Consider the following 13,273-nt stretch of genomic DNA (forward strand, 5'->3'; position numbering starts at 1 on the left):
ACTTGTCTGAATTTTTTATGTACAGATATGCATCTTTTAATGGTTTAAAATAAAAAAAATCCAGTTATTTCCATGCAGTGTCCAGAAAGAGGTGTTGTTCAGCTTGTAGGGCACCACAACTGCTTCCACCCACCTCCATCATCATCATCATCATATGAAATAACTTTTTGTCACAACAAAAAATAGTGGCTTGTAAAATTTTTGAGTGGCTTGTAAAATTTTTGAGTGGCTGGTAAAAAATTTGGACAGAAATTTTTAATTTCCACCCCTGGTGCAGATACTGTATATTGATATTCTCTGTTACGAAAACCTTTGGGCACCTAAGACCTTTGATTCACCGCAAACAGGATCCACTGCAGTTCATTTACCAGGCAACGGTGTGTGTGGAGGACACTATCCTCTATCTGGTACAAAGGGTGTACTCTCATTTGGACGAATGTAGTGGTGCAGTCTCCTCCCTGGGCTGCCACCTTATTGTGGTGGAGGGGTTTGAGTGTCCCAATGATCCTAGGAGCTATGCTGTCAGGGGCTTCATGCCCCTAGTAGGGTCACCCATGGCAGACAGGTCCTAGGTGAGGGGCCAGACAAAGTGCAGCCCAAAGACCCCTTATGATGAGCAACAGAATTGGATACAGTGTTACTTCGCCCAGACGTGGGTCACCGGGGCCGCACTCTGGAGCCAGGCCTGGAGGTGGGGCACGTTGGTGAGCGCCTGGTGGCCGGGCTTTCACCCATGGAGCCCAGCCGGGCACAGCCCGAAGAGGATACGTGGGTCCCCCTTCCCATGGGCTCACCACCTATGGGAGGGGCCAAAGGGGTCGGGTGCAATGTGAAATGGGTGGTGGCCGAAGGCGGGGACCTTGGCGATCTGATCCTCGGCTACAGAAGCTGGCTCTTGGGACGTGGAATGTCACCTCTCTGGTGGGGAAGGAGCCTGAGCTGGTGTGTGAGGCTGAGAGGTTCCAGCTAGAAATAATCAGGCTCACCTCAACGCACGGCTCTGGCTCTGGAACCAGTCTCCTTGAGAGGGGTTGGACTCTCTCTGGAGTTGCCCACGGCGAGAGGCGCAGAGCAGGAGTGGGCATACTTGTTGCCCCCCCATCTTGGTGCCTGTACGTTGGGGTTTACCCCGGTGAACGAGAGGGTAGCCTCCCTCCGCCTACGTGTGGGGGGACGGGTCCTGACTGTTGACTATTTTTTTGTTTAATTGGCATGACTTTGTTGAAATTCGATTTCACTTTGTTAATTTTTTTGTTAAAAAGGCCAGCTTACACTGGTCATGAGTAATTTATAATAGCAACAAAAGGGTAACACATTCAAGGGGTGAATACTTTTATGTATGTATGTATCTGTCTGTCTGTTTTTTTCTGCATTATTTGAGGTCTGAAAACACTACATTTTTTCAGTTATTCTGACTATTTGTAAAATTATACAAATAAATGGTCTAAATGACAATATTTTAAATTAAGAAGAAATGTTGTCAGTAGGTTATAGAATAAAATAACAACAACAATTTCACTCAAACACATATTTATGATAAGTAAAATCAGAGGAAATCAGAAAAAAATTGATTATTTTGCAGTGTTCTCTTAATTTGTTCCACAGCTGTGTCAGTCTGTATGTGTGTGTATGTGGGTGTATGTATGTATCTTGGGGTAAGTGTGTATCTGGGTGTATGAGTGTGGCTGGGTGTATGTCTGCCATTACAGTATGTAAGTGTATATCTAGGGGTATTAGTGTTTATGTATATCTGATGTATGGGTAAATGTCAAAATAATAAATGAGATCTGAATTCACAAAGCTGTGACTGTTGCTATGCAACAATAAAGGGAAACTTCTCAGACTTGATCTTTAGAGTGACTGATGCTCAACATGGTTTGAACTGTAAGTTAGAACAATAACACAAAAAAAAGTTGATGAAAATTAAAAGAAAATACCCCAGAAACTCTTGAGAGTAGTTTTAAAGTTGGATTCCTTAGCAGAGTGTTAATATGAAGAAAGCAGATATTCTAACTGTGATAGGAAAACTCTACGTTTTCCTCCCTCTCATCTGAGTGTATCTGTAATCAGTTTTTTCCATCTGAGTACTCACCATCAGTGTCCTCCAGAGCTTGGATCATGTCCGCGTCGAGCGCCGTGCTCACCAGCATCTCCACATAGCTCCTGAACATCTCCCACATGGCCCGGCTATTCATTCCTCCCCTTACCGGTCCTGAAACACAGACAGGCTGCAGAAAGGGCTCGAACACAGCACAAACTGGCTGAGGGGACAACCACACACCAACTGACCTTCATCCTCACTGGGCAGGGAGGAGTCAGACTCTGAGGAGGAGGAGGGCACCTCCTTTAGCCACTTCCTTCTCTTCTTTGGTGGAGGTTCAGCTCTGTCTCTTGAAGTCTTGGTTCTGGACTGGCACTGCATCGTTTTCTCTGCTCTGCTCTTCTCTTCTTTAAGTTTCATGAATTCTACAGTTCCATCTCTTCTCTCTCGTTCTGCTCTCTCCTTCTTTACCTTCTCCAGATCTCTTCTCTCCTTCTCTTTTTGTTCTCTCTGCCTCTCCCTCCGGTCCCTCTCCTGTTTTTCCTTCTCTTTTCTCTCCCTCTCTTGTTTCTCTTTCTCTCTTTGCTCTCTCTCCTGCCTCTTTTTTTCAGTCTGCTCTCTCTCTCTTTTCTCGTTCTGTTTTTGCTGTTTGTCTTTCTGTTCTCTCTCCCTCTCTTTTTGCTCTTTTTCCTTTTGCTCCTTTTCTCTTCTCTCCTGCTCTTTCTGCTCCATCTCCCTTTCCATTTCTTTCTCCTTTTCTCTGCACTCCCTTTCTTTTTGCTCTCTCTCCTCCTTTTCTTTCTCTTTTTTCTCCCTCTTTTGCTTCTCTTTTTGTTCTCTCTCTTCCTTCATTTCTCTTTCTTTTTGTTCCCTTTCTAGTTTCTCCTTGTGCTCCCTCTCTCGTTGTTCTTTTTCTTTTGTTCTCTGCTCCTTCAGCTCTCTTTCTTTTTGTCTCTCCTTGTCTTTGTCATCTCTTTCTGTCCGAGGCTGGGACTGACTGTGAATGTTCGGCAGCTGTTTGGCTAGTGACTGTCGTCTGTCCATTGGTGAGATAAAAAGAAGAAAAGAAACTGAGTGAGTAAAGGTCATGAAAGCTGCTTGTTGAACTAAGATGAATCTATATTTCCACGTGTCACCTCAAAGTCAGTCCAGCTCGGTGCCACGGCTTCCGGGAGCACACTCTGACATAATCTTTTTTGTTAACGTTCTCCAAGAACTTCACATATAAACGCTGGTACCGCATTTTGGCATCACCGAAGTAACCCAGATACTGAAGGAAAAGACAATGAGAAAACACATACACTTTGTAGAACTGTTTAAAAAAGCTGGAGCAAAATGTCTGATGAGTACCAACCATAGAGGTCAGTTTTTCAGTTTTTGAGGAACCGGCTAACAGTTTGGTTTCAGATAGCAGAAACCCACACTTACTTTAAGATTTGGCTTAAAACATTTGCTGGGGTTATTGTCACTATTTTTTTAATTTAAGGTTGAAGCACCTTTATTGTGTGAATGCTGACTCAGCATTCTCCTGTTTTTAATTTTTCTGTACATTTTTTGCCCTCAACTATTTCTGCATACTTTGTGTTATTTTAACCATTCATATTTCAACACATTTGGCTCATTCAGGTTATGGGTGCTATGACTTTTTTTTTTTTTTTTTATCATTTTTACACTTTTCAAAACCTTAAATTTTTTTATTACGGTTTTGCTCATAAAATACATTGAGATATCTTTAATGTCTTCAAAAACATTGTTCTCTTTGAAACTGCGTAAGCATACCTGCTCTATTTTTTTGTCTTCTTATGCTACTTTTAGCTAGTGATTTGCTAAATTTGGCATTAGGTAAGATTTTGATTCTTTGACCTTTTGGCTACTGGTCTGCGTTTTTAGCTTTAACAACTCAGTTTTAGCTTCTTTTTAAAAGTTTAACAAAGTCATTTGCTTTTTTGTAGAAAATGCAAGTCGTCTGGTTACATTCTATCCATCCATCTATTTTCTTTTATCCACTTTCTGTTTTCTGGGTCAAGGGTGAGCTGGTGTCGATCTCCAGCAGTTACTGTGTGAGAGGTGAGGAGTTTGACATAAAAAATGTAAATTACACAACAAAATGGTTTGAATGGGAATAATGTGGTATATTGCACATTGTAAACAAAACTCTCAAAAAAAAAAGGACAAATCAGTGGCTTTTTTTTTTTGGTAGAACGTGTGGAAACTCAATCCTCTTTGGAGCTTTATAGGTCAGACATAATTTACAGTGGAAACATCATTAAAAGTTTAACCCTTGAGCCCTCCTGAAATTTACTATCCTATGGACACCTTCATGGCAAAAATGCCTCATCGACTTCCATTAAAACCATATTTTTTGTCACTGCCATTATGATATAAAATCATGTATTGTGTAATGTCAGCATTTTGTTTTGACAATGATATTTGACAATTTTACTGTATTTCACCAGATTCAGTTGTTTTGCCATTTAAATGCTCATACAAAAGTTTACTGTATTTTTACCATTTTTAAAATCCAGATAAGAAACATTATTTGTTTTTCTCACATATTCCCCATACCTACACATGCATTTATTGATTTTTTTTTTTGAGTTGATAGCATGCTCTCTTTGCTTACAGAAATTAAACACAATTTTGCAAGATAATCTCTCCTAAATCTTTCTGTGGCCACTAGAATAATGCTGTCAAAATGAATATCATTCTTCATATATCTATTTCAATGAATTCCATTTTTTTCCCTTTAGTATTTTTTCTGCAAGGTCAATAGTCTGATTCTGGATTTATATGAAGCAAGAAACCACCCAGGCTGCACTATCAAGTCTTACAGAGGCCCAAAGCTTTGGGTGGAATGGACTACATAACCTACTACTGGGCAACTAATAAAAAATGTTAATTATTGGGTTCATTATGAGGAGAATGAATTCCTCATCATGGGGGGGTTTGGAAGCAAATTCTGCTCATCAAGCAACACTGAAGGCCTTGCTATACTAACCTCATCACTCTTTTGCTTCTAATTACACTAAGAATGTGTGTCTACCTTTAAATCTGCATTTAATTTAGATGCCATTTTGGCTGAAAACACACTGTGATGAAACACCACTAGCAAGAAAACATATTTTTCCTCCATCCTTATTGGACAATACTTTCTCTATATGGGCTAGGTTAGGTATAAAAACCTGGAGAGATTTGTATGTTGAATCTATTTTTGCTTCTTCTCAACAGTTAGAATTAATTATCTTCCTAAAGAACACTTTTTCAGATACCTTCAAACTCAACATTATGTCTGTAGCTCATCCTCAGAATTCGTGACCCTTCCTAGTCCCTGCCAAAAAACAAAAAACAAAAAAATCAACTTACGTTACTGGTTGCACAGAACTGCCTCTGACCATCTTTGATCTCTGGGCTGAATTTCTGCAGCAAAGCTTTCTGCACTCTCCAGATGGGCGGGGGTTCCCGGCCCGTCTGCAAAGCCATCTAGTCTCACAAAAACAGTGCATGTCATTTAAAAGTAAATTCTTTATTCACATCAAAAACCTCCCAGAAGATGTAGAGGATTTACCTTAAGAGTCCCGATGTCCTCCGTTCGAACCACAAATTCGTCGCGTTCACGAAAGATTCCTTCACCTCCGCTCTCACTGTCCTCCTCTTCACTCTCCCCAGCGATGGCAGCATCTGCCTGCTTCTTTGCCAGGTGGAGGGAAGTGAGGCGCTGGGATGCTGGGGCCTCCTCTGGAGTTGGAGGGGATGGTGGCTGGGAGGATGATGAGGATGGGGATGAAGAAGCTGATGAAGAAGGGGAAAGCTGCCCAATGTCAGGTTCCTGGTCCTGATCAGAGGAGGATGGGGGAGGTGTGGTAGATGGAGGTGGGATGGAGTGGCTCAGGGGAAGGTTGGAGAGAGGGGAAGAGAGGGTGGCTGGTGGAGAGGCGGACGGAGGTGGGGACGTGCCTGCAGTTGGAGTGTGTTGGTATGAGGACTGCTGAGGCTGAGGCTCAGAGGACAAGTATGCTAGACTCACTTCCTCCTCACCTTGTTGGACAGGAGGAGGGGAGGGTACAGAGAAACTCAGGGGAGGGAGGGGTGAGGGTGAGGAGTAGGTGGGTGGTGAGGGGGACACTGAGGGTGAGTGAGATGTAGGTGCAGCGGCAAGCTTCATTTCAGACAGGGAATCTGAAAAACAAGGACAGAGGACACAAGTAAACAAGTCACTGTATGTTCTTTATTGGCAGAAACTTCCAGCTTCAGACTGTAATCCTGACTTTTAATGTATTTATTGAAAAAAATAGGTATCAAAACACACATAAAACAACAGTGAGATCTTTAGGTCACCTCGCATTGGATGATGACCATTTAGGATGTACAAAATCAACTAGAATAAGAATAGTCTTTGCAGGGTCTTTAGGTGTATATTAAAAACACAGTGGGCTACACCTCACATGCAAAAGAGCATGATTAAATCACAGTGGTTTTAAGTATGTACAATTGTCTGCTGCAAGATAATGGCAGTATATTATCATGGTGGTATTGGAATCTTGGTTAGAGCATGGAAGAAGCTTACTAATGATGTGAGCCCACACATACCGGCATGGCTTAAGGGCAAAACACACAGTGGCGAATGACACATGTCAAAAATCACACCTCACTTATTTTCATCTATACTCGCCACATGTGTACCCTGCTTGAACATCCCGGTTCCTGTAGCAGCTCATCTTTAATGCTGTTTTGACAGTTCTTTTCTTATTTAGTTATCGTGCTGTTTCAAATCAAAAGTATAAAAGTGGATGAGGAAATAATAATTTTTGAAGTTGAGAAATACTGTTTATCCAGAGATAAATTTCCCCAAATCTCTGCCAAGAAAATTATTCTCTAGTGATCCATTAGTGAAGAGATTAGCTATTTTGGTGTAAAAGAAAAGCTCAAATTTTAAAGCTGATCTGTGTTATTACAATGAACCTCAGCTTGACACATTCTGTATGTTTTATTGGTGTTACTTGGTGCGCTTTCAATGACACAGCCCAGCAGTGTTCCCGATGTGTTTCTGGGTTTTGGACTGGTCGCGATAGCTTCATTCCTAGGCCAGTCACACCCACACCTAGTGGCAGCGCTGGGCTAACATGGCAAGATCTTATAGCATGTAGCTGTATCATGACACGATCCAAGAAGTTCGTGCCAGGATGGGGCTTGAGAAAGAGTGCGATTGTGGGTGAAGGAAGAATCACTGTGGGAATATGCTGCTGACAAAAAGAAGAAAGAAAGCATCTAAGGGAGGCATAATATGCAAGTACATAGAGCGTAGCAGCGCCATGACTGCCTTCGCACTGAAGGAGGTTTTGCATTCCAGCCACATTCTGATAGATCATCTAGATTGTTGAGAGACATCCTGTGTGAAAGGGGCCTAAAAGGGATAGTCTAGTCTTTTCAAAAATAATGTTCTGCCAGATAGTTACCAATAGTGTTATGATTGCTGTTGTAAGGTGTGCATATGAGTATTTATATGTGTGCATCTTATGTGTGTCAGTTAGTGTCCAGCTAACTTAGCTGTGATTTGTGGAACAAAATTCAAAGAGCTAGATGAGGACTGGCTGCTTTATGAGACCACATTGCAAAAAGATGAGCTGCAGAAGTGAAGACCAAAATCCATTCTTTGCACATCCTAACCAGCCACACTCGAGCTGCTGTGCAACATCAGCCAACTAATTACTTGCTTTGTGAGGAGTTTGTTGGGGTGGGCTGCCATTTAATCTTTTTTTTTTTTTTCTCCTGTTCTGTTAGATCAGCAAGGTATAAAATTGCCCTTTTTTATTTTTATCTGATCATATTAAGTAAATTAATATCCAGAGAGCTTCAGTTTTGCTTATTATTTTGCCCTGGGCCCAACCCAGAGTTGGTAAAACTCCATCCTGTAAGTTCCAAAGCACCTGTAAATAAATCATAATTTATCTGACTACCTCTCAGCTTGTATCCATGGCTGTTTGATTTGTGCAGAAAATGGGTCACTTTTATGTTATGTTCAGGCCATTCCCAGACAGGGTGTAACAATAGTTGGTAACTGTGATGATTTGGGATTTTTTGCTGTTACTTCCTGGTGGGCCGTCCTGGCCATTGATTGGCAGCACCTTCTCCACGCCCTCCACACCTGCAGCGGATCAGGCTCGTCAGGCACCTGGGTACTTAAGGCTGCAGTGGGAACCAGACCAGCGCTGGGAGAGGGTGTTGTTTGGAGGCAGTCGAAAGAGGAAGCAAAAATTTTGGCGGTTGGCATAAACTGGTGTGAGACTGGATTGGGATGACAACTAAGGTAGATGGGGGTGGTGAGGATGATGATATGGATTTTGACAACTGGACTCCGGTAGGAAGAGGAAGAGGTAGAGGTAAGGATAAGGGTTTGAAAGAGGACAGGGAAATTGGTAGCCAGAATAGTAAGCGAAGTTTGGAAGACTGCAGCTCAGATGAAGAAAACAGAGCAGTCAGAAAGAAAGTGACAAACGAAGAGTTTAAGGTAATTCTTAAATTCAGGAAGGAGGATATGAACATTAACCTAAGTCCAATACAGGTTTCAAGAGAAATAAAAAAGAAGCTAGGGGAGGTGGAGTTTGTTAAAACATTACGAGATGGGAACATGTTGATAAAATGCAAATCTGAAGATCAAAAGAACAAATGTATGCAGATTGACAACATTTGCAGAAAAGTAGTTAGTGAGAAACTAATGGTCGGAGAAAATAGAGTATCACGTGGTGTTATCACTGGTATTCCGCTGGAGGAAGATTTAGAAAGACTCAAAAAGAATATTCAGGGGGGAGAAGTACGGAGATTGAAAAGATTGTTAAAGCATGTGAATGGAGAAAAAGTAGAGAGCCTATCGATTCTTCTGGAGTTTCAAGGAGAAGTCCTTCCAGATAAGGTTAAAATTGGATTCATGAGTTTTCCTGTGAGACCATATGTCCCTCCCCCTCTGCGCTGTTTTAAATGCCAAAGATATGGTCATATCGCAGCAGTATGTAAAGGGAAGCAAAGATGTGCCAAATGTGGAGGAGATCATCGATATGATGAATGTGGAGTGGATGTACAAATGAAATGTTGTAACTGTGGTGGTCAGCATAATGCAGCATATGGAGGTTGTGAGGTAAGGAAAAAGGCAGCAGAAATTCAACAGCTGAGAACAATTAAAAACATCACTTATGCAGAGGCAGCAAATAGTGTTCAAGAGAAAAGAATGGTTCAGAAAAATCAACAGGCAATGCCTAGTACAAGTGCTGAGCCCAGCCAAATGTCTAAATCAGGAATGGAAATCACAATGGACAAACTAATATTATTCATGGCATATGTTATCAACTGCACTGATCAGGTAAAACAGAAAACAGAAAAAATTAAAATTATAGTGAAAGGTGCAGAAAAATATTTAGCCGTGAAGGATTTATCTTGGGAAATAATAAATAAAAAGCTTGAAATACATGGAAAACAAGGTGAAGGAAAACTGTAATGATTATCTTGCAATGGAATGCAAGAAGTCTAATAGCAAATGGTCAAGAATTTAAAGGATATATAAATTGTTTGGAAATTAAACCAGATATTATTTGTGTTCAGGAAACATGGCTTAAACCAGAGCTAGACTTTGTGATATCGGGATATGATAGCATTAGAAGGGATAGGGAACAAGAAAGTGGAGGAGGTTGCGTAATATTTGTTAAGCAAGGAATTCAGTATAGGTTTGTAGATAAAGGATCATCTTTAGAATGGCTATCTGTGGAAATTTGGGTTAATAAAGAAAGCATTAGGATATTAAATTTTTATAATCCCTGTAAAAAACTGAATTTAGATCAAATGGAGGAAATGTTTACAAATCTAGGAAGAAATTTAGTTTGTTGTGGAGATTTTAATGCCTTTAGCACTGTGTGGGGTCATAAAAATGATGCAAATGGAGAAGTGGTAGAACAAATAATGGATAAGAAACAATTGGTTTGTATTAATAATGGAGAAGGGACGAGAATTGATATTAGAAACGGAAATGAATCAGCGCTAGATCTAACTCTAGTATCAGTGAATTTTGCCGGGATTAGTAATTGGAAAATTTTAAAAGAATCAACATTGGGAAGTGATCATTATCCTATTGTTATTGAAATTGGATTAGAAATGGGGAAAGATGATAATATAAATATAGAAAAATGGATATTTAGAAATGTTGATTGGGAAAAATATAAAATAATAAGTGATGAAAATATGTTAAAGGTTAATCTAGATTTGGATATAGATAGTGTAAACTCTTCTATCTGTGAAGCTATTTTAGGAGCAGCATGTGAAACAATTCAAAGGAAAAAAGGAAAGTATAAGAAGAAAATAGTATCATGGTGGACAAATGAATGTGATGTAGCAATTAAATCTAGAAATAAAGCCTTTAGATTGTTAAAGAGAAATCAGAATTTTGAGAATTTTCTGGAATACAAAAAGTCACAAGCTCTGGTTAGAAGAATGGTCAAAAGTGCTAAAAAGGTTTATTGGGGAAATTTTTGTAATTCAGTAGGAAGGGAAACAAAAATTTCAAAAATTTGGGGAATGATTAAACGAATGAATGGAATTAGAAGTGAATATGGGTATCCAGTTCTTAAGAATGGAGATGAAATAGCTCTAAATGAGGAGGAGAAAGCAAATATGCTGGGTAGGAAATTTGTTGAAATTCATAGTAGCAATAATTTAAATACAGAAGAAATAAGGAAAAGAAATTCTATAATTAGGGAAAATACTAATTTATTAGAAGTAGATACAGAATATAATGATTTATTGAATCATTCCTTCTCATTATTTGAATTAAACAATGCTTTAAGGAAAACAAAAAATTCTTCTCCAGGAAAAGACAATATTTCATATAATATGATGGAAAAACTTAGTAATTCATCTAAAAAGATATTAATAGATTTCTTTAATAAGATATGGGAAGGGGATTATTTACCTGTGGCATGGAAGGAAGCAATTATAGTTCCAATTTTAAAGCCAGGGAAAGAGAAGTCAAATCCGACAAGTTATAGGCCGATTGCGTTAACATCAAATATATGTAAAACAATGGAAAGAATGATAAATGAAAGATTGAGTTATTTTGTGGAGAAGAAGGGGTGTTTGTCAAAATTTCAAAGTGGGTTTAGGAAAGGTAGAAGTACTATGGATCCTATCTTGTGCTTAGAACATGAAATCAGAAAAGGGCAAGTTAATAAGGAGAGTGTGGTGGCTGTATTCTTTGACATAGAGAAAGCTTATGATATGATGTGGAAAGAAGGGTTTTTAATTAAATTAAGGAAAATGGGGGTTAGAGGATCAATGTTTAACTGGATAAAAGATTTTTTACATAATAGATCTATACAAGTAAGAATAGGTCAACAATTGTCAGAAAAATATTTTGTTGAAAATGGAACACCTCAAGGAAGTATTGTGAGTCCTTTGTTTTTCTCTATTATGATTAATGATATGTTTGATAAGTTAGAGAATGGAATGGGTTGTTCATTATTTGCTGATGATGGAGCAATTTGGAAGAGAGGTACGAACTTGAAATTTATAGTTAAGAAATTACAAGAAGCAATATATAGTATAGAAGAATGGTCATATAATTGGGGTTTTAAAATTTCAATAGATAAAACAAAGACTTTATTTTTCACTAGGAAGAAAGTATCTAATGATCTAAAATTGTTTCTCTATAAACATGATTTAGAAAGAGTAAAGGAATTTAAGTTTTTGGGTTTGTGGATGGATGAAAAACTCACGTGGAGTAGTCATATTCAAAAAGTAGTGGATAAATGTAAGAGAGTATTAAATGTTATGAGGTGTTTGGTGGGAAGAGAGTGGGGCGCTGAGAGGAAAGCGTTGAAAACAATATATACGGGTTTAATTAGATCAGTATTGGATTATGGTAGCCTGGCCTTTGGATCAGCATCAGAAACACTTCTTAAAAAATTAGATATGATTCAGTATCAAGCCTTGAGGTTGTGTACAGGAGCCATCAGAACAACTCCAAGTTCAGCTTTGTTAGTTGAAATGGGGGAATTACCACTTTACCTTAGAAGATTACAGTTAAGATTATCTTATTGGAGTTATTTAAAGGGACATTATGAAAACCATCCATGTCAAGAAATTTTAAAACCTAGTTGGGAAAAGGGGAAAAAGACTTTGAAATCCTTTGGGTGGGAGATAGAAAGTAATGTGAAAGATTTTGATTTATCAACTATAAATATGAGTCAAACAGTTCCTCTATCACTGGTCCATCCATCTCTTTTTCAGGAAATCACTGTGGATCTATCATTGTTGGGGAAGAGGAAAAAAGGACATTTTTCAGAATCATATTCAGTGCAGTCATATATAGAAAATAAATACTTTGGTTATGTTCAAGTGTATACAGATGCATCAAAAAATTTAAGTAGCAACAATGGGGTGTCATTTGTCGTTCCAGAATTTAATATTAAAAAATGTAAGAAAATTTCTGATGGTGTCTCAGTGTTTACAGGGGAAATGATGGGAATTATTTTGGCTTTAGGTTGGATTGAAGAGGTTCGTCCTTTAAGAAGTTTAATTTGTTCTGATTCAAGTTCATCGTTATATTCAATTAAAAATAATCAGTCGAATAGTAGACCGGACCTTCTATTGGAGATTCAGTTAATACTTTATAGAATTCAGGCCATGGGATTAATTGTTAATTTTACATGGGTTCCATCTCATATAGGAATAAAAGGAAATGAGTTGGCAGATAAATTTGCAAAACAAGCCTCAAAGAACAGTTACATTGAGATTCTGATTCCATTTAGTAAAGAGGAAATAAAATCTATTATAAAACAAAAGGTTAAGGAAAGATGGCAGAAGCAGTGGGAAGAAGAAAGAACTGGTAGATGGTTTTATAGTATTCAAAGGAAAGTTGGTGCAATGAGGGGAACAGGAAGAAGTAGAAAAGAAGAAAACATTATATCCAGGTTACGTTTTGGGCATACGGGTTTAAACAGTACACTATTTAAAATGGGGAAACATCCAACAGGTAATTGTGATTTTTGTTTTCAAGAAGAGACAGTAGAACATGTTTTGTTGTTTTGTACAAAGTACTCTGAGGAGAGGAGGAGATTAAAATATAGACTTCTAAAGAACAAATTACAGTTAAAAATACCAGATATTTTGGGATATTCATCTTCATCTGAATACTTACGTTATTTAATAAACTTTCTTAAGGAATCTAAATTGATAGAGAGGATTTAGGTTTTT

The 13,273-nt window shown here is 38.6% G+C and overlaps 1 protein-coding gene across 1 annotated transcript in view; it reads right to left on the minus strand.

Moving 5' to 3' along the window:
• Window positions 1–13,273, minus strand: part of prr12b (proline rich 12b) — a 72,495-nt gene that overhangs the window by 10,253 nt on the left and 48,969 nt on the right. Inside the window, exons 8-12 of the mRNA XM_017437258.3 lie at window positions 5,607–6,217; window positions 5,405–5,521; window positions 3,178–3,311; window positions 2,290–3,077; window positions 2,093–2,212 (exon numbers count right to left, since the gene is read on the minus strand). Coding sequence (XP_017292747.1) covers window positions 2,093–2,212; window positions 2,290–3,077; window positions 3,178–3,311; window positions 5,405–5,521; window positions 5,607–6,217 — 1,770 coding nt within the window. The remainder of the gene's footprint in view (window positions 1–2,092; window positions 2,213–2,289; window positions 3,078–3,177; window positions 3,312–5,404; window positions 5,522–5,606; window positions 6,218–13,273) is intronic.

This window comes from Kryptolebias marmoratus, linkage group LG12, assembly GCF_001649575.2.
Source record: "Kryptolebias marmoratus isolate JLee-2015 linkage group LG12, ASM164957v2, whole genome shotgun sequence".
NCBI lineage: Eukaryota > Metazoa > Chordata > Actinopteri > Cyprinodontiformes > Rivulidae > Kryptolebias > Kryptolebias marmoratus.